The sequence below is a fragment of the Rhinoraja longicauda genome, chromosome 17 (genome assembly GCF_053455715.1).
Source record: "Rhinoraja longicauda isolate Sanriku21f chromosome 17, sRhiLon1.1, whole genome shotgun sequence".
NCBI lineage: Eukaryota > Metazoa > Chordata > Chondrichthyes > Rajiformes > Arhynchobatidae > Rhinoraja > Rhinoraja longicauda.
The window spans coordinates 43,978,341-43,999,671 of record NC_135969.1 but is presented as its reverse complement, the minus strand read 5'-3'; the positions used below and the strand labels follow the sequence as shown (position 1 = coordinate 43,999,671).

The 21,331-nt window shown below is 40.7% G+C and overlaps 1 protein-coding gene across 6 annotated transcripts in view; it reads left to right on the top strand.

The window, feature by feature from the left end:
* Positions 1 to 21,331, top strand: part of slmapa (sarcolemma associated protein a) — a 119,336-nt gene that overhangs the window by 44,352 nt on the left and 53,653 nt on the right. For 2 of the 6 annotated variants that reach the window (XM_078414592.1, XM_078414593.1), the window contains exons 5-13: positions 705 to 767; positions 2,523 to 2,618; positions 2,983 to 3,054; positions 5,047 to 5,187; positions 7,558 to 7,695; positions 9,242 to 9,410; positions 9,958 to 10,008; positions 15,344 to 15,394; positions 17,473 to 17,538. In XM_078414592.1, the coding sequence (XP_078270718.1) occupies positions 705 to 767; positions 2,523 to 2,618; positions 2,983 to 3,054; positions 5,047 to 5,187; positions 7,558 to 7,695; positions 9,242 to 9,410; positions 9,958 to 10,008; positions 15,344 to 15,394; positions 17,473 to 17,538 (847 nt within the window). The remainder of the gene's footprint in view (positions 1 to 704; positions 768 to 2,522; positions 2,619 to 2,982; positions 3,055 to 5,046; positions 5,188 to 7,557; positions 7,696 to 9,241; positions 9,411 to 9,957; positions 10,009 to 15,343; positions 15,395 to 17,472; positions 17,539 to 21,331) is intronic. The other 4 variants (XM_078414594.1, XM_078414595.1, XM_078414596.1 and 1 more) reach the window with 2 other exon arrangements.

The window sequence follows — 21,331 nt, the reverse complement described above, 5'->3', positions numbered from 1 at the left end:
GGCAGGAACGGAGTACGGATTGTGGATGATCAGCCATGATCACATTGAATGGAGGTGCTGGTTTGAGGGGCCGAATGGCCTTCTGCATCTATTGTCTATTTATTGAATCTGGAGGTGTGCGTTTTCACACGTCCATACCTTTTGCTGATTGGAGAGGGGGGAAGAGGGAGTAGATAATTGCGTTCTTGCACGTGCTATTTCGTAATCTAAAAAAATCACTATTTAAAAATTGGTTCCCTCAATAAGAATTTTACACAACACTAACTCTCAAGGCAGAATGGATAATGAAATGCACAGGAATTTAAGCAACTTCGTTGGCAAGAGAAACACAGTCAATGTTTTGCCTGAAATGTTAAACGTGTTTCTTTCACCAAAGATGCTGCCTAACTGCTGAATATTTTATACATTTTCTGATTTACTTTTCCAACATCTGCAGTGTTTTGCTTGAAAACAAAATGTGAGAATCAACAATGAAATTCTTTTAACCTTTCCAGTATTTGAGTTTGAGTTTAGTTTATTGTCACGTGTACCGAGGTACAGTGAAAAGCTTTTGTTGCTTGCTCCCAGCCAGCAGAGAGGTGATATACGATTACATCGAGCCATCCACAGTGTACAGGTACATGATAAAGGGAATAACGTGAATAACGCTTTGTTTCCTCGCACTCCTTTCAAATGGTTAACAAGTGTCCCCTTCCCTTCCCCAGGTAGCTGCTAATTCTCCCAGTATGTACTCTCAGGAACTATTCCAGCTGTCACAGTATCTACAGGTAAATCCTACCAGTGACTGTACTCTTTGGTATTCTAGCGATATTGCTTATTTGGTTTTTATCCTGTTAAACTAAGGAATCTGTCATCAACTTGTTCATATTTATTACAACGGTTTACCTTTTCTGATGTGTTCAGTCGTGGAGCTAAGTGAACCTATTTTATATATAACAGTTTGGGATTCAGAGGTAATATTCCGGATTATTGCAAAGGCCACATGAAACCTCACAGGAATTCTAATTCTAAGCTGAAATAATGTGGTTGTGGGTCAATCACTGAGGAACTCCAGTTTTAAATAAAGGAATGCCAGAGGCGTGATTGAATTTGGCACAAAAATTAAATTGGCGTAAATCAAATGAAGAGAATGGTGGCGATCAGCTGATGCTTTAGGAAATGTCGATGAGCAAATACTGATTGTTGACTGAAATGTACAGCACAGTGTAATACAAAACAACGAGCCTCAATATAATTCGGTGTTTCTCATGGATATAGTCAGGAAAATATGTAAATTTAAATTGTTTGGTGTCAGTGCTGCGACTGGACAAGCTAGATGCAGGAAAAATGTTCCCAATGTTGGGGGAGTCCAGAACCAGGGGTCACAGTCTGAGAATAAAGGGGAGGCCATTTAAAACTGAGGTGAGAAGAAACTTTTTCACCCAGAGAGTTGTGAATTTGTGGAATTCTCTGCCACAGAGGGCAGTGGAGGCCAATTCACTGGATGAATTTAAAAGAGAGTTAGATAGAGCTCTAGGGGCTAGTGGAATCAAAGGATGTGGGGAGAAGGCAGGCACGGGTTACTGATTGTGGATGATCACCCATGCTCACAATGAATGGCGGTGCTGGCTCGAAGGGCCAAATGGCCTCCTCCTGCACCTATTTTCCATGTTTTACAAGACGGTTTATGTGTGCCGAAGGAGAGCAAAATGTGAAATTGATAAGATGTACATAGTGTTCTGCAAATCTGGAGCTATTAAACTAGATAAGGGAGTAGTATCCACATGGGATGAAATGAACAATTGAAAAGCTGAAAATAGTGACGGAATAGATGAAATGGAAAAAACCTGTGAGGAAAGGGATTAGTAATTAGGATAAAGAAAATTAATTGTATTTTTTCCAGGTGAAGGTTATGTAAAGGTTATGAAGTATTTGGAGTACAGAAAATAGATTAATAGTGTGAGGTTTCGGGTGGCACAGACTGAGCAAAATAAAACTCCTGTCCCTTTCTTTTTTCTCTCCTCACCTTTTATTTATCTCGCATTGATTTTTTTAGTTTAGTTTACTGTCACCGAGGTACAGTGAAACGCTATTTTGTTGCGTGTTGTCCAGTCAACGGGAAGACTGGTTATAATCAAGCCATCCACCATGTACAGATACAGGATAAAACTAATAATGTTTACTGCAAGATAAAGTCCAATTAAAGATAGTCTGAGGGTCTCCAATGAGGTAGATGGTAGGTCAGGACCGCTCCCTAGTTAGTTATAGGATGGTTCAGTTGCCTGATAACATCTGGGAGGAAGCTGGCCCTGAATCTGGAGGTATAGTTTGTCACACATCTGTACCTCTTGTCTGATGGGAGAGGGGGAAGACGGATTGACCGGGGTGAGACTGGTCCTTGATAATGCTGCTGGCCTTGCTGAGGTGCAGATGGAGTCGATGGAAGGGAGGTTGGTTTGTGTGATGGTCTGGGCTGCTGGCCTTGCCGAGGCAGAGGTGCAGATGGAGTTGAATGTTGCTGATTTCTTTTTTCCAAATATCAGGAGGCCTTGCACCGAGAACAGATGTTGGAGCAGAAGTTGGCCACCCTTCAACGGTTACTCGCTAATACCCAAGAGGCATCAGACAGTAGCTGGCAGGTACTTACAAGATGCACAGTGTGATGTAAATGCTGGTTTTTAGATTATGTTTGGATCAACTTTGGCAGCACGGTGGCGCAGCTGGTGGAGCTGCTGCCTCACAGTGCCAAAGGCTTGAGTGCTGTCTGTGTGGAGTTTGCACATTCTCCCTCTGACTGTATGGGTCCATGCTGACCAAGATACCCCATCTACGCCGGTCCCACCTGTCTGCGTTTGGCCAATCTCCATCTAAACCTTTCTACTAGAGTCATTATAGTGGTGATGATACTTCCTAAGTGAAAGTTGAATTGATTGTTATTTGGAAAGATTCTTGGGTATCCGACGTTGAAGTGACTTTCTCCCCAATTTTCCGATGCTATTGCAGGCTTTAATAGATGAAGACAGGTTACTATCTAGGCTCGAAGTAATGGGAAACCAACTGCAAGCTTACTCAAAGGTAAGTAGTATTAATTTTTTTGCCTTGGTACGATTACATCTGAAATGGATGGCTGTGGTTTAAAAAAAAAAAATCAAAATGATTGTTTTAATTGAATGTTGAAGTGGGGTCTCAATAGATCTTAAATTATGAAAATGCATGAACATTACTGCATTTTACCAAAACACTTAATTCCTTTAAACATAATAATCAATCTAACTAAATGCCTTTAGCTCATAAAATGTTCTTGAGACTTAAGGGTGGCCCGGTAGGGCAGCGGTAGAGTTACTGCCTGACGGCACCAGAGAGCCAGATTCAAGCCTGACTACTGGTGCTGTCTGTACGGAGTTTGTACGTTCTCCCCGTGGGTTTTCCCCGTGTGCTCCAGTTTCCTCCCACACTCCAAAGATGTGCAGGTCTGTAGGTTAATTGGCTTTTGTAAAATTAAGGTAAAATAAATCAAGGAATTATATTTGACAATGTTGCCTTAAGATTATTACCCTTTTTCATTTGCCTCTTGATTTTTCATTTCCATCTCCTTGCCCATTTTTTTCCCCATTTGAAATAGTTTGCTTTGTTCAGTTATTAATGTTATGTTTGATCTGATTTTATTGCTGAACCAGTTTGCTGACATAAAAGATACAATGAAACTTTGATACACTGGCTCAGCAATGCCTTCAGGCTAATGTGTAACGCTCAAAGATCTCAAACTTTGAATACTTTTGAAAGATCTTAACGTTCATAAACTTGCAAAGCTATTAAAGCCAATTTCTTAAAAGATCCCCAAAATACTTTAAAAGATCCCCAAAATACTTTAAAATATTCAAGCAATTGTTACTTAAGTCTCACTTAAGTCGCTCCCGATCATGTTTGTCCAATACCTGTATCAAAGCCCTTCATGTAGAATGAAAACAAGTGTAAATACCACTTTATCGAATAATTCCTCCTCCCCCATCATAAATATGCCCTAAAATGTTCAGAAACTATCAACATACGTAAGAGAAACACATTAAAATGTTGGATAAAAAGAAGTGACATCAGCCGACAGACTTCAGTTGAACGCATTGATACAGGCATGCAGTGATCGTTTCACAAGATTAGGCTGTGCACAAAGACTGCCCTCTGTTCAACAGTGCACACACAGCAGGGAGCCATTTGACGCAAGGGGTCTGGAAACTGTTGGGCATATTTATACCAACACTGATTGTCTCCTCAATGCGTACATGTATATTGATCAACATGTTCAGAGCAGTTTGAGGTGGGACTGGGGCTGCCTTCGTGAGCACGCAAACCTTGGATAATGTGGACCGCACTATGGGATAGCACTTGTAGTGCAAATTCCAACCCCAGCACTGAATATTTGTGCATGTTTCTCTGCTCTATTTACCTGACTCTGTTTTGGATTCTCTTTGGAGCCCATTGGGCAGGGAATACAATCAACCATAAACAGTTGGGAGCTTCTGTCTGCAGCTTCTGCTCTTCCACATTCAAACATGGGCGTGCAGAAATGGAAAAATTGGGCAAATGAATTCTACCCTTGGAAAGGAAAAGTTAATAACAGTTAAAAAATAATGCGTTTAATTATTATGGAGATTAGAAATTGAAAAGTACTACTCCAACCAAACCGATGACCGTATATGCCAAGTAATGATTGTGTCACCACCTAACAATACATATTTTGATCATTTAAGCTCAGCCTCGTGACTCAAATCTCTCCTAACCCTCTGAAAAGAGAAAGAAAGAAGAAAATGGTATACTTTTTCACACGATACCTATGTTTTGTTCCATTCACCTGATTTTCATCAGAAATTCTTTATGCTAAATTGAAGTTTTTGTTAACATCCTCAGTCTTAAAGTTGGATTAATCAATTTTAATATAAAATGTTAACTCAACGGTATTTAAGTGTTAAAAATGTTTATTGGAAGGATAAAAGTTAAGATCTTATTGACTACAGTGCCTTGTACTACTGAATTTTAATCTACCTCATTATTCTCTCTGTCTATACGCAACAGAACCAAACTGAAGATGGCATAAGGAAAGAGTTGGTGACATTGCAAGAAGATAAGCATAGCTACGAGACAACAGCCAAAGAGTCCTTGAGGCGGGTCCTTCAGGAGAAAATAGAAGTCGTCCGGAAGCTATCAGAGGTTGAGGTAATTGTGTTATGGAGTCATCGAGTCGTATGGCACAGAAATAGCCTAACTTGCCCATGCCGGCCAAAGTGCTTACCTGAACTACTCCCCCTAAACCTTTCCTATCCTTGAATCTGTCTAAATGTCTTCTCAATGTTGTTTTAATACCTGTCTCTCACTTCCTCTGGCTGTGCACCATATAACTGCCACCCTGTGTGAAAAATATGCCCCTCAGGTGCCCTTTACATCTTTGTCCCTTCACCTTAAATCTTTAGATTTCTTTACTCCAGGGAATTGATTGTGACCGATCACCTTATCAATGGCCCTCATGTTTTTATATACCTCTCGGAGGTCACTCTCCACCTCCTGTACCCCAATTTGTCCAATGTCTCTGAATGAATCAAGCCCAGCCCGACAGCATTCTTGTGCGTCTGTTTCGCACTCTTTCTAACTGAATAACATCCTCTCCAAGGCTAGGCATCCGGACGTGCGCACAATATTCCGAACGCAGTCTCAGCAGTGTCTTGTAATGCAGTGACGTGGCATCACAACTCTTGTACCCGATGCACTGACTGGTGAAGGCAAACATGTCAAGCATTGCCATCTCCACCCTGTCTAGCTGTGTTACCTACCACCTTCAGGGAACTATGGACTTACAACCTGTGCTGCCACTCTCAGCAAACTGAAATTGGACTCGACAATTTGATAACTTTTTCAAGTGTAGGCTTCTAAATTGAAAAGCTTGATTTCAGAAAACCCACAACAATGACGTGAAGATATAAGTAGATCATTTCTCCCTGTAAATTTTTATCCTCTGATGATGATCCCATTATTGGAAACGATGGACAATAAATACGACAAAGAAGCAGCCTAAGGTTTCTACCAGCATTGGACAGATAGAGGTGGTTGTCAGAGTCACTGTGATACTGCTCGCTTGTCTCCATTCCGACGTTTGAAAGCAACTTTGTTCCTGCCTGATTTTAATGTTTACTTATACGCATCTACTTTAACAGCTGGAGTCATGAACTGCAACACTGCTATGTTAACCAGTCCTGGTTAATCGAGTTTTGAATTCCATCAAAATGAGCAATGAATTCTAAGTGTTTTTGGTATAATGGACAAACCCAAGCGTGCAGTATTTGTTATTTTTTAAATGGTCTCTCTATTTTGTTTAACTAATTCTTTATCCACACAAAAATAAATATGTTTGGCTTCGGTCTAGTGAATCATTGATTGGTAACTTCATAAAGCCACGAGGTCCTTTGAGGTCCTTTCCTGCTCTTTGAAACTGCAACGGAGTTCATCCCATTTCTACAACTATTTTTCCACATCAATTGGTCCTGCTTTGTGACTTTTTTTTGCTGATCTTGCTTCACACAAATCGTGAGCTCGGATCCATAGGTGCAACGTGTCAGTGAACTATGGATAAGAAATTTATTCACAAAATGCTGGAGTAACTCAGCAAATCAGGCAGCATCTCGGGAGAGAAGGAAGGTGATGTTTCGGGTCGAGACCCGAAACGTCACCCATTCCTTCTCTCCTGAGATGCTGCCTGACTTGTTGAGTTACTCCAGCATTTTGCGAATAAATACCTTCGATTTGTACCAGCATCTGCAGTTATTTTCCTACACTATAGGATCCTATTTCTTATCCTATGGATAAGAAATGCTTTTTCCCTTAAGAAGTAGATATGCAAACAGTTCACTGTCAAATGTAATTCTCTTAAAATAGTTGTAAAAATAGGATAGTTGTTGGTGACATTTTCTTTGGAGTACTTATCGTTTTTAGATAATCTTTTGTAGAATGCATATGGCCAAGTAGTTTTTGAAACTTTAACAATGTTATTTGTTGTGTGCCGTGTAGTAAATGGGGTTTTTGTGCTGTAAACCTTTTTGAAAGAGATTGTTTGTTGATGAAAGGTTTTAAAGCATGTAAATGGAATTAGGTCACAGATCATCTATGATCCTTCTCATTGAATAACAGAATTGTTGCAAGGGACAAAATAGCACACTGCTGTGCCAGTGCTTTTGTATCAACCGGCTAATTGGCTTAGTTTTAGACTATTTTTGAGACACCTTAAACTAAATACTTTACATTTTATGGACTAATTAGAAAAAAAAATTGAGACACCAAAATTATCATCTCTATTTTGGTCCAGCACTTCAAATCAATGCACGTTCTGTCCTTAGTTTATTTTTGTTGAGATGTAGAGAAAATAGGTCAATTTGCACCATATCTAATCCTGTAAAAGGAAGGACATAATTATGCTAAATCTAAATCGTGCCCGTCTCTCGTACTGCATGAGTCTAAGACGATCGCAGGTGCATTTTTGGCTCTAAAGGTATTTCAGGAATATCTAATGTGTATGATTGTCTTTATTTTAATGTATAGCGAAGTTTGAGTAACACTGAGGACGAATGCACTCATCTGAAGGAAATGAGTGACAGAACACAGGAGGAATTAAGAGAACTGGCGAATAAATACAATGGAGCTGTGAATGAAATAAAAGAATTTGCGGACAAGTTGAAGGTAAGCTTAAACATTTGCATTCTTTAGTTGAAAGAAATTTTAAAACTACCTCTTCCTTCTTGTAATGGGATTTTTTTTGTCCTATTTTAACCTTTTTAGGAGAAGCATATGAAAATTGCTATATACAATTTTTCTGTTTAGGTAGAACACAGGTAGCTCAGAATTTACTTTATTTGTCCTTGTTTTAATAGTGCTTATTAATTGATTTGGGCACAAGCAGGAAAAGATATATTTTTAGTTGTGGCACCTACAACTGACAGATGTATTGTGTTAGAATGAAAGGATCATTCATTTTGAACATTACTAAAGAACAATGATACTGTGCCTTATAAAAAGGCAGTTGAGAGTATTGTTTATTGAGGCATGCTTATAAAATATGTTATGAAGTATGTTTTACTCAGCCTGTTTTTCTATATCTGACCAGATCATTGGTTCACTGATCAATAATCAATTTTAGATTATCGAAAAACTGGAGATTCATTTTCTCTGGAGAAATAATTTTCTTCAAGAAGCTTTGTCAAGAACTGACAAAGCTGAGTTAGGCATGTTTAAAATTTTCAGAATGAAAAGCAAAGTAACAACATTACCAGAGAGGTAAATTAGACTAAAATACATGGAAAGCCATTGAATGAAAAGCAATAGTGTATGTTCAAGATAAGTATTATTGATTATATCAACTAGAAGTGGAAGGGTGTGTTGTGCCAACTATTTTTGCTTTAATTCTTTTGTGTAAAAATATTAATTTTAGTTTAATTAGAGTCATACAGCATGATGAATACAAGCGCTTCAGCCCAACTTGCCCATTCCGACCAACATCTACACTAGCCCCATCTGCCTGCCTTTGGCCCATATCTCTCTAAACCTGTCCTATCCATGTTCCTGTCTAAATGTTTCTTAAACATTGTGATCGTACCTGCCTCAACTACCTCCTCCAGCAGCTCGTTCCATACACCTACCATCCTCTGTGTAAAAAAAAAGTTGCCCCTCAGGTTTCCATTAAATCCTTCTGCCCTTAACTTAAACCTATGTCCTCTTGATCTTGATTCATCTACTCTGGGTAAAAGACTGTGCATTTAACTAATCTATTCCTCTAATGACCTTGTACACCTCGATAAGATCACCTCTCATCCTTCTGCGCTCCAAGGAATGAAGTCCTAGTCTGTTCAACCTCTCCCTATAGCTCAGGCCCTTGAGTCCTGGCAATGTCCTTGTGAATCCTTTCTGCACCCTTTCGATCTTAACAACACCTTTCCCACAACAGGGTGACCAAAACTGAGCACAATATTCCAAGTGTGGCCTCACCAATGTCTTGTTCAACTGTAACATGACCTCCCAACCTCTACACTCACTACTCTGACTGATGAAGCCCCAAGTGCCCAAATGACCTATTAAACAAGTGTGTATATTCAGTTCAATGTGAAAGAATGCAGTTTGGAGTTGATGTTATATAAAATAGCCAAACATGAAAACTGCTGATAAAATGTAAAACATTGACCGGATAATTTAGTTCGTATTAATTCAAGGTGTGATTTTTGTCTGTGAACAGCAAGCAGAAGGGAGACAGGAGGAGATTCAACAAAAGGGCATATCCGAGAAAAAGGAGTTACAGCACAGAATAGGTGAGATGGAAGAGAAGGAACAGGCACTTCAGGCTAGGATTGAAGCTCTGCAAGCTGACAACGACTTCACCAATGAAAGGCTCACTGCTTTACAAAGTAAGTAGAACTTAGAGATATTTGCTTGAGTCACTGTGATGGACGTTTGTGTTGGGGTTGTGTCTTGTGTTTTTTGTACTGCTGGCTAAGTAATCTCGTTCGGAATGAATGACAAATAAAGCTATTTTGGATTTTTTTTTGGATTGAAGGAAAATTATAAGGGATTAACAAAATCTCAGCCAGCTTGGTTTTTTAAAATTATTATTAACAATACAAGGCATATTGATCAGCCATGATCACAATGAATGGTGGTGCTGGCTCAAAGGGCCGAATGGCCTCCTCCTCCACCTATTTTCTTTTTTCTAAGGTATATTATTAATCTCTGGAGGTCGTGAAGCAAAGGGCTTTTTACCGTGCTGTTTCTATGTTATTCAGACATTGTGCTTGTAGTAATGTCACCAGTCGTTGCTCATACAATAACTAGAATGGAAGATTTGCATTATTTTTCCATTTATTTCCCATTCTACTCGAATGTTTTACCATTTCATCTATGTTCATTTCTAAACACAATTGCAATAGAGTCTAAATTCTGTTTTTTTTAATTTAGTACGGTTAGAACAGCTTCAGGAGAAAAACATCAAGGAACACAACAGTATAGGTGAGTTGAATAGAAATGCTTAAATGTATCTGTAGGATGCAGTGTTTAATGTAATTTAATTGTTTTCTTGGGTTTTTCTAACTAATATCAGAGCCTGGGGCTACAATCTAGATCATTTTAATGTTTTTAAACACTCATTGTGCCATACTGTTTTTCGATCATCAAGAAAAATTGCTTCAGTATTGATTCAATTCGTGAAGTAATTTATTGCATATTGATCCAGTGAAATCCTGCTGTTCTTTGCAAAAATATTACCCAGTTTGGCAATAAATTGAGCAAACTTAATGATTATCCTGCGAAACCTGCTTTTAAGACTGCGTTGAACAAAACCATGACAGATTGAAGGTAGACACAAAATGCTGGAGTAACTCAGCGGGTCAGGCAGCATCTCGGGAGAGAAGGAATGGGTGACGTTTCAGGTTGAGACCCTTCTTCAGACTGATGTCAGGGGAGGGGGTGGTCCTCTTCAGTTTATGTTTAGTATTTTGTTGCATATCCTTTGCATGCAATAACTGCATGAAGTCTGCGATTCATGGACATCACCAATTGCTGGGTGTCTTCTCTGGTGATGCTCTGCCAGGCCTGTATGGCAGCCATCTTTAGCTTCTGCTTGTTTTGGGGGCTAGTCCCCTTCAGTTATCCCTTCAGCATATAAAAGGCATGCTCAATTGGGTTCAGATCGGGTTATTGACTTGGCCACTCTTGAATTGACAATTTTTTAGCTTTGAAAAACTCCTTTGTTGCTTTAGCAGTATGTTTGGGATCATTGTCTTGCTGTAGAATACTGAAGCAATTGTAGAATGAACCGCCGGCCAATGAGTTTTGAGGCATTTGTTTGAACTTGATCAGATCGGATGTGTCTATACACTTCAGAATTCAATATGCTATTACCATCAGCAGTTGTAATATCAATGAAGATAAGTGAGCCAGTACCTTCAGCAGCCATACAAGTCCCTCCCCCCCTACCCTGACATCAGTCTGAAGAAGGGTCTCGACCTGAAACGTCACCCATTCCTTCTCTCCCGAGATGCTGCCTGACCCGCTGATTTACTCCAGCATTTTGTGTCCACCCAGTATTTTTGCTGAGCTATGTGCTGTACAATGCCGTGTTGTGGAATGTCGGGGAGCACAGTTACCACCAGAGGGCACTGTGTGCTCACTACCACTGTCATAATTCATATGCTTCAGATCAGTGATGTAGAAACTCTTCCTCAGAGCAGTAATATTTACAGATGATCAGAAAGACTTGTCTTGGGGGCACGTTTTAGAAACCTTTTGTTTATGTAGGTGCAAACTCTCATCCTTATGCTATCCAGTCCTCCCTTAACCTCATTCTCTTTAAGATTGTTGATCAATATTTATTGTCGGACAAGTGCTGCCACCTTGCGTAACCTGCCACTTTATTTCACTCACAGATGGATCGTCTATGACTACTGTTTAGTCTTGTTTTCCACCACATCCCCTTTCTCCTTCCCCATCTCCACTTTTGTTGCATCCACTAGAAAAAAGATCTCGCCCATTCACAGATTTCTGCAGTTCCAACTTCTCAACAGCCAAGTCTTTGGCACTTGTTTATCACAATACTTCTCTAGCTACTAGTGTGCTCAATCAACTGTGATAGAAGGAGAGATTGGAAAGACTGGGTTTGTATTCACTGGAGTTAAGAAGGATGAGAGGGGATCTTGTAGAGACGTATAAAATTATGAAAGGACTGGACAAGCTAGATTCAGGAAGAATGTTCCCAATGTTGTGGGAGTCCAGAGCCAGGAGCCACAGGCTAAGAATAAAGGGGAGGCCATTTAAAACTGAGGTGAGAAAAAACTTTTTCACCCAGAGAATTGTGAAATTGTGGAATTCTCTGCCACAGAAGGCAAGGCAGGCCAATTCACTGGATGAATTTAAAATAGAGCTCTAGGGGCAAGTGGAATCAAGGGATATGGGGAGAAGGCAGGTCAGTTACTGATTGTGGATGATCAGCCATGATCATAATGAATGGCGGTGCAGGCTCGAAGGGCCAAATGGCCTCCTCCTGCACCTATTTTCTATGTTTCCTATTTTCTATACCCCATTGAAGGAATTGGCCTGTCACCACGACAGCTCTCTCAGTGAAGTCCTCGTCTTCTCTCCCTTCAGTCCAAGGGATGCAGCATGAAGGAATGAAAACGGAGTTTGCCATTAACCACCAGACCCAATAGCAAGAGTGCAGCAGAGGTTTACAGGACTGGTTCTTGGATGCAGGGTTGCCAGACGAGGAGAGGTTGAGAAAACTAGAAGAGCAAGCAGCAATCTAATTGAAACTTTAAAGAAATTCAGACTCTGTGTGTGGAAGGGCCTGTTTCTGCGCTGTATCTCCGAAATTGAAAACCAACATGGGAATGGGCAGATGGTCTTGTGAGGAATGTTTAGAAGAGTGAGAGTGACTTAAATGAAAGCTATGAGATCCTGAAAGGCCTTGTTAGGTAGATTTGCAAAATTGGTATCTTTGTGGAGGAACCTCGGACTAGGAATCAATATTTACCAATAAGAGGTTGCCTGTTTAAGATGGAGATGAAGCAATTAATTTTATCTTTGGCAAACTTTTTCCCCAAAGAGTGGTATAAGAAAAGTCTTTGAATATTTTTAGGGTGGAGGTAGATGAACAGTTGGTAAGCAAGGTGGTGAAAGGTTACCACCGATAAAGAGGAATGAGTTGTTATGGTAAGATCAGATGTGGTCACGTTAAACGGTGGAGAAGGCTTGATAACCTATGGTAGCGTCTCACCAATCTGATGTTTTTTGAGGAAGTGAAGAAGATGATTGGGGACAGTGCAGTGAATGATGTCTATTTGAACTTTTTGACAAGGTCCCATGGTAAGCTGGTCCAGAAGATTACTGATTGAGAATGATCAGCCATGATCACATTGAATGGCGGTGCTGGCTCGAAGGGCCGAATGGCCTCCTCCTGCACCTATTGTCTATTAATTCACATGTGGTCCATGATGACTTACCAGTTGAATCCAAAGATAGACACAATAAGCTGGAGTAACTCAGCGGGTCAGACAGCATCTCTGGAGAAAAAGAACAGATGATGTTTTGGGTCAAGACCCTTCATCAGACAGAAGGGGTCTGAAGAAGGGTCTCTACCCGAAATGTCACCTATTCCTTTTCTCCAGAGATGCTGTCTGACCTGCTGAGTTACTCCAGCTTTTTGTGCCTATCTTCAGTTTAAACCAGCATCTGCAGTTCTTTCCTACACAAGTTGAATCCAAAATTCACCTGGTCAGTAAAGGATTCAGCACTCTGGTCTGAACTTTGGTCTGAATTACGGAGCTTAAAATATCTTTAAAATATGCAAATTGTTGATAGCAGTTCCACATCTTCAGTGACCTTTCTCCCTTTATGCAAATCTGTTTATTGCAATATTATCATTGGAACAGTTTGCTTGTTTGCCAAGTCCAGCAGACAGCTTTTTCTGCAGGGGCTTTAGAATTGTGTCAATTAGCTCCTTGTGATCCTGAATAAATAAGTCGGCATCCATCACCATGAAGCCGATGGCAAGTTCTGCAACAATCAAGCCACTTTGTACTCGCAAGGGGAGCTACTTTGTTTATAAACTCGAAGAAAAAGATGTGGCAAACAACTTGCTGGTCTTTCTGACATCATTCCGTTAGTTTGTGTAAATATGACATCATTCCATTAGTTTGTGTAAATATGACATCATTCCGTTAGTTTGTGTAAATATGACATCATTCCGTTAGTTTGTGTAAATATGACATCATTCCGTTAGTTTGTGTAAATATGAAGCCCTGCCAACTACATCCTTCATTTTTAAAACATTAACAGGAGGGCAGCATTTATTTATCCTGCTACCACTTAGTTTGCATTTAAGAATCAATCTATTCTGTGGTATAGAGTTTGGTTAGGCAGTGAGATTTTTGTTCCCCAAGAGGCTTCTAAAGCCAAACTACAGCTTTATAGGGACCGTTTAAAAATAAAAATAAAAATTAATTGTTGAGACACAAGGAACTGCAGATGCTGGAATCTTGAGCAAAACACACAGTGCTGGAGGAGCTCAGTGGGTCAGACAGCATCTTTGGAGTGATTGGACAGGTAAAGTTTTGAGTCGGGACCGTTTAGACTGTTTGTAGTCGGGGGGGGGGGGGGGGAAGAAAGCTGGAAAAGAGAGGTGGGGACAGGATTAAACCTGGCGAGTGACAGGTGGATACAGGTGAGGGGGTAGAATTGGCAGATGGGTGGAGTAAGTGACAATCAGTCCGAAGAGAAGGGTCTCGACCCAGAACGTTGTCTGCCCATTCCCTCCACAGATGCAGCCTGATCCACTGAGTTCCTCCAGCACTTTGTGCTTTTCTCAGTTTCCATATTTATTGTGAGTGAATTTGCATTGTCTGAATGGTGAGTCTCTGCATGTGCTGAATATCTAATAATACAGGCACTTTATAATCTGGTCTCCACACAATTCATCACATAACCAAAACCTTAAAATCATGCAGCTCGTGGTCACTGTACCAGCTGTTTGATTAATCCTACTTTCCTTCTTCAGTTTTGTTATCTTTTCATTTATCTTATTTCCTTTAGAGGAGTACTGCTAAAACTATTTCTGTTTCACAGCAATACAATAGGTGAATGGCTTCCTTCTCTGTTGTAAATTTCTCATGATTCTTGGTTCACCACACGTTTGGGTATTAAAGAGACAGTCCTAACGCAAAATTGGCCCCAAGGTGTCTTTACAATGGAGGGATTAATGTTTAGATGAGAACGGTGTGGGTTCTCTCATTCCTGCAGCAGCAATTCTGTACGTTATTATCCAAAATGCCATATCACTCTTATATCTAGATTTGCACTGCATTAGCAGAAATTATATTGTATGCCAACTCCAGAAGTCAATGCTGGAAATACACAGTCTGTGTGTGTGGAGAGAAATAGTTAATGCTTTAGGTTGATGACTTCTCAAGAACAAACCAGAAATAACATCCTTCGTGCTTGCAGTTTCTTGGCCAGATTTGGCTTTGCTTTCTTCTGTTTTATGCCTGTTGATGGTTTATAAATAATTTGGAGTTGTATTATGAATAATGTGGTATTTCATTTTTGCTTTGATCATTCTTGAAAAGATTTTGTCTTGACGCATTAAGCAAGATAAAGTTTGAAACTTGTAAACTTGTAAACTGATCTTTTCAACAGAAATAATGCAAAAATTAAGATGCAGTTGTGTTTTGAAAGTAAGCCTTACAATGCCTTCAAATACAGTTGTTTAAATGAAAGTTTGTTTCATGTTTTTGTTATAAAACAACCACTCATTATTAGAACTAAAGTGAATTTTCTGTTTTGGTAACAATAGGAATCCAAGTTGATGACTTGTTATCTAAAATTAATGGAAGCACAGATAAAGGTAGTGTACCAATGCAATTTTTCGGAAACTATTCATGAAAACGGGAAAGCCTACTGATCTGGTTATTGATATCAACAAAATGTATCTGTTAAAATGCATTCAGTTTTGTATTATAGAAACAAGGAACTGCAGATGCTGGTTTACACAAGGACACAAATGCTGGAGTAATTCAGCAGATCAAGCAGCAGGCAGTGAAGTAGGGTTCCCTCACGAAACGTCACCTATCCACGTTATCCAGAGATGCTGCCTGACCTGCTGAGTTACTCCAGCACTTTGTGTCCTTTCAGTTTTGTCTTCATTAAGGAGAAGAAGTGAAGTACAAGGAGAGGGGGAGGAAGGGGAGTCGGGTCATTCCTCCATTTTAGGGATTCATTGTCTTCTCAAACTAAGATCAGGTGTACAGTGATGTGTGGTAGCTTAAAACCCTTCGACCAGAAAGTCCTTTAACGCAATTTTCAGAACAACGCACACTGAGGTACTTTAATTTTCTATGTAAACCTTATGCTGTTTCAGGAGGAAAACAAAATATGAATAAATGCTTTGGGTACTGGAGGAGGGGGGTGTTGAGATTTTAAATTTACAAAGGTCCCTTGCAGCCTTCAGAAGGAGGAATCTTTCTCTTAGTTTGGTTGAGACTTAGATTCAGTCTGATGTTTTAAAAAGATTAAGACAACAAAAATGGAATCATTTTCAGCTATCTATTTTTATTGCAGAGCTATGCTGTCTTTATCAGAGAGACGAAGCAGTTTATTCAGTTAATATTAGTGGACCAATGTTGTAACTGCAAGAACTTTTTTTTATTGTAGTCTAAGTATTTAAAACTATTGGACAATCCTTTAAGGTCTGCACTGACCATGCCAGTGTCATTGACAAACCTAAGGGTTGAAGTTTAAAATCAAACCGGTCATTTTTTTAATCAATAAATGCATTTGCGTTGGAGAGAGAATGTTGATTTTGCAGTTTTCAACTCTAAAGTTACAGTGTCAATTGTTAATAGGATGTGTGAATTTAGTCTGCAAACAAACCCAAAGATATGCTGTTGCATTGTGATTGGCATGTCCACCCCGCCCGATATTATGAATTTATTGTCAGGAAATAATTTATCCATTCACATTATTGATTCCAGTCATTCTCGTTTCCCAAGCAGGACATTTTTAACCAAGTTAGACACAAAGTGCTGGAGTAACTCAGCGGGTCAGGCAGCATCTCTGGAGAACATGGATAGGTGACATTTCACAGAGTGCTGGAGTAACTCAGCGGGTCAGGCAGCATCTATGGAGAACATGTATAGGTGACGTTTCACAGAGTGCTGAAGTAACTCAGTGGGTCAGGCATCATCTCTGGAGAACATGGATAGGTGACGTTTTACAGAGTGCTGGAGTAACTCAGCGGGTCAGGCAGCATCTCTGGAGAACATGGATGGATGACGTTTTACAGAGTGCTGGAGTAACTCAGCAGGTCAGGCAGCATCTCTGGAGAACATGGATAGGTGACGTTTCACAGAGTGCTGGAGTAACTCAGTGGGTCAGGCAGCATCTCTGGAGAAAAAGGATGGGTGACGTTTCATGTCAGGAATCTTACGATACAATACAACTTTATTAATCCTGGAGGGAAATTGATCTGACGCCGGCCAAACGATACAGTTACAAGACATTGAAAGTATCACGTGCATTGTAATAATAAGGACATTTAAGTGACCAGTTATTGCACAGCACGTATGTAAACATGAAATAAAATGATCCAGTGGAAAAGCCCAGGATGAGGGGGTGTGCAAAAATGGGGGTGTGGGAGGGAGGGGGGGGGGGGGGGGTACCGCACTACAGAGGGCGGAGGAGTTGTACAGTTTGATAGCCACAGGGGAGAAGGATCTGCTGTGGCGTTCTGTGCTGCACCTCAGACTCGCCGTCTGAAGAAGGGTCCTGACCCGAAACATCCACATCCTTTTTTCTCCAGAGATGCTGCCTAACCCGCTGTGTTACTCCAGCACTTTGTGTGTCTATCTATGGTATAAACTAGCATCTGCAGATTTCCACGCACTTTATCCAAGTACTTAATTGAAGATTCTTTCTTTCTAATAGAGCACTTCCTAATAAAGAGTGGAGGGGACTGCTCTGAGCTATTCCAACAATTCATTGAGTGCAAGAGTGAGTACACATATGATTTACACTGTTGATGTTCTAGGCTTCAGAAAATAACTGTCACAACATGTAGATATGACTTTGTGGGGATTACAGAGACGTGGCTGTAGGAGGATCGGGACTGGGAACTGAATATTCAGGGTTATACATCCTATAGAAAGGACAGACAGGTGGGCAGAGGTGGTGGGGTAGTTCTGTTGGTGAGGGATGAAATTCAGTCCCTTGCGAGGGGTGACATAGGGACTGATGATGTAGAGTCACTGTGGATAGTATTGAGGAATTGTAAAGGTAAGAAGACACTAATGGGAGTTATCTGCAGGCCCCCAAACAGACGCATGGATATCGGGTGTAAGTTGCAGCAGGAGTTAACATTGGCATGTAACAAAGCTAATGCCACTGTGGTTATGGGAGACTTCAATATGCAGGTAGACTGGGCAAATCAGGTTGGTTTTGGACCCCAAGAAAGGGAGTTTGTAGAGTGCCTCCGAGATGGATTCTTGGAGCAGCTTATACTGGAGCCTACCAGAGAGAAGGCAATTCTGGATTTAGTGTTGTCCATTGAACCAGATTTAATAAGGGAACTCAATGTAAAGGAACCGCTAGGAGGTAGTGACCATAATATGATAATTTTTAATCTGCAATTTGAGAGGGAGAAGGTTAAATCAGAAGTGTCAGTGTTGCAGTTGAACAAAGGGAACTATGAAGGCATGAGAGGGGAGCTGGCCAAGGTTGACTGGAAAAGGTTCCTCGCAGGAATGACGGTGGAACAGCAATGGCAGGAATTTCTAGTAAAAATCCTGAAGATGCAGGATCATTTCATTCCAAAGAGGAAGAAAGATTCTAAGGGGAGTAGGAGGCAACCGTGGCAGACAAGGGAAGTTAGAGATGGAATAAAACTAAAAGAAAAGATGTATAACATAGCAAAGAGTAGCGGGAAGCCAGAGGATTGGGAAACTTTCAAAGGACAAGTCAAGTCAAGTCAAATTTATTTGTCACATACACATACACGATGTGCAGTGAAATGAAAGTGGCAATGCCTGCGGGTTGTGCACAAAAAGAATTACAGTTACAGCATATAAATAAAGTTAATAAGTTACTATTAGTGTCGACAAAAATTTAGTCTCTGGGGTTATAAAAGTTGACAGTCCTGATGGCCTGTGGGAAGAAGCTCCGTCTCATCCTCTCCGTTTTCGCAGCGTGACAGCGGAGGTGTTTGCCTGATCGTAGCATCTGGAACAGTCCGTTACTGGGGTGGCAGGGGTCCCTCATGATCTTGCTTGCTCTGGATCTGCACCTCCTGATGTATAGGTCCTGCAGGGGGATGAGTGTAGTTCCCATGGTGCGTTCTACCGAACGCACTACTCTCTGCAGGGCCATCCTGTCCTGGGCAACAGAAGGTAACAAAAAGGGTAATATGGGCTGAAAAGATGAAGTACGAGGATAAGCTGGCCAAGAATATAAAGAAGGATAGTAAAAGCTTCTTTAGGTATGTTAAGAGAAAAAGAGTAGTAAAGACAAATGTGGGTCCTTCGAAGGCAGAAACAGGTGAAATTATTGTGGGGAACAAGGAAATGGCGGAAGAGTTGAACAGGTACTTTGGTTCTGTCTTCACTAAGGAAGACACAAACAATCTCCCAGATGTACTAGAGGACAGAGGATCTAGGGAGACAGAGGAACTGAAAGAAATTTGCATTAGGTGAGAAATAGTATTGGGTAGACTGATGGGACTGAAGGCTGATAAATCCCCAGGCCTGATGGTCTGCATCCCAGGGTACTCAGGGAGGTGGCTCTAGAAATCGTGGACGCATTGGTGATCATTTTCCAATGTTCTATAGATTCAGGATCGGTTCCTGTGGATTGGAGGGTAGCTAATGTTATCCCACTGCGAAGAGGATGCTAGGAGGTTGCAGGGTGACTTGGACAGGTTGAGTGAGTGGGCAGATACATGGCAGATACATGGCAGATACAGTATAATGTAGATAAATGTGAGGTTATCCACTTTGGCGGCAAAAACAAGGAGGCAGATTATTATCGCAATGGTGTCAGATTAGAAGAAAGGGAAGTGCAACGAGACCTGGGTGCCCTTGTACACCAGTCACTGAAAGTAAACATGCAGGTACAGCAGGCAGTGAAGAAAGCTAATGGCATGTTGGCCATAACGAGAGGATTTGAGTATAGGAGTAAACAGGCCCTTCTGCAGTTGTACAGGGCCCTGGTGAGACCACATCTGGAGTATTGTGTGCAGTTTTGGTCTCCCAACTTGAGGAAGGACATCCTTGCTATTGACGCAGTACAGCGTAGGTTCACGAGGCTAATCCCCGGGATGGCGGGACTGTCATATGAGGAAAGATTGGAAAGACTGGGCTTGTATTCACTGGAATTTAGAAGGATGAGAGGGAATCTTCTAGAAACGTATAAAATTATAAAAGGTCTGTACAAGCTAGATGCAGAAAAAATATTTCCAATGTTGGGGGAGTCCAGAACCAGGGGCCACAGTCTAAGAATAAAGGGGAGGCCATTTACAACTGAGATGAGAAAAAAAGTTTTCACCCAGAGAGGGGCCAATTCACTGGATGAATTTAAAAGAGAGTTAGATAGAGCTCTAGGGGCTAGCGGAATCAAGGGATATGGGGAGAAGGCAGGCACGGGTTACTGATTGTGGAAGATCAGCCATGATCACAATGAATGGCGGTGCTGGCTCGAAGGGCCAAATAGCCTCCTGCACCTATTTTCTATGTTTTCCGTATTAACAGCAACAATTAGCAGTTCGAGATTTTGGAGAATCCATAATATCAAGAATTACTTAAAACTGAAAGCTTGATTATTTTAAGTTGTAATCTAATATTGCCAATTTCAAGAAGGAAAATTAAGCTTCCAGTCCTTTGTTTCTCCTTGTTCCTTTTTGAAGCCAACAATTTGAAGTTGTGTGCCATTGCCACGAATAATGCACCACGCGCAACTAAAAGAGAACGATGAATCTGAGAGGGAAACTTCCAGTTCCTGACTTAAATTTTTATTTTTTTTTATGATTTCTATTCGGTAATTCCTGCATTTGGCATTTTACTGATAGAGATGTGGTGTTTAATTGTATGAAAATAGCTGCAGATGCTGGTACAAATAGAAGGTATTTATTCACAAAATGCTGGAGTAACTCAGCGGGTCAGGCAGCATCTCAGGAGAGAAGGAATGGGTGACGTTTTGGGTCGAGACTTATGGTGTAAAGTGGCAAGTTCTGACCATGCCGTGTCCAAGGGAGTTGCTTGGTGATGATTTCCTTTGCCAGCACCTGGAGTCATTCGATGGAAGCAGGCCCCTTTGGCCCAACATATCCATGCTGACCAAAATGCCCCACCTAAACTCACAATTGTTAAAATAGAAAGTTGATGTCAGTGCTCAAGTTAAATTGTAACTTCTCCTGAAAATAATTTATGATGGGAATATAGTTAGTTTTAGCATTGTCCTTCATATTGTTCCCAGGGCATGTATGTTTTCTTTCTGTTGGTTTTATTTTAAAAGACTTCCATCATTTGTAAAGGATTAAATGTGTCTACTAAGTTCCTGATGCTGTGTTTTGAATGAAAACGAAAGCCATTAGCTGTCACACTGTACAGACGTTTTGGTAACACTGTTAGAAATTAGAACATCAGAGATCAAAACAGAATCATTTGGCTTATTAACATAACGTTGTATTGCTACTTTTCCTTGCACCTGATTGTTTCCCCCCCACCCCCACATATTTTCTTTTCCAACTCTTTTTGAATTCACATTGCAGCTCCATAGGACTTTGGTCAAGCTGCAT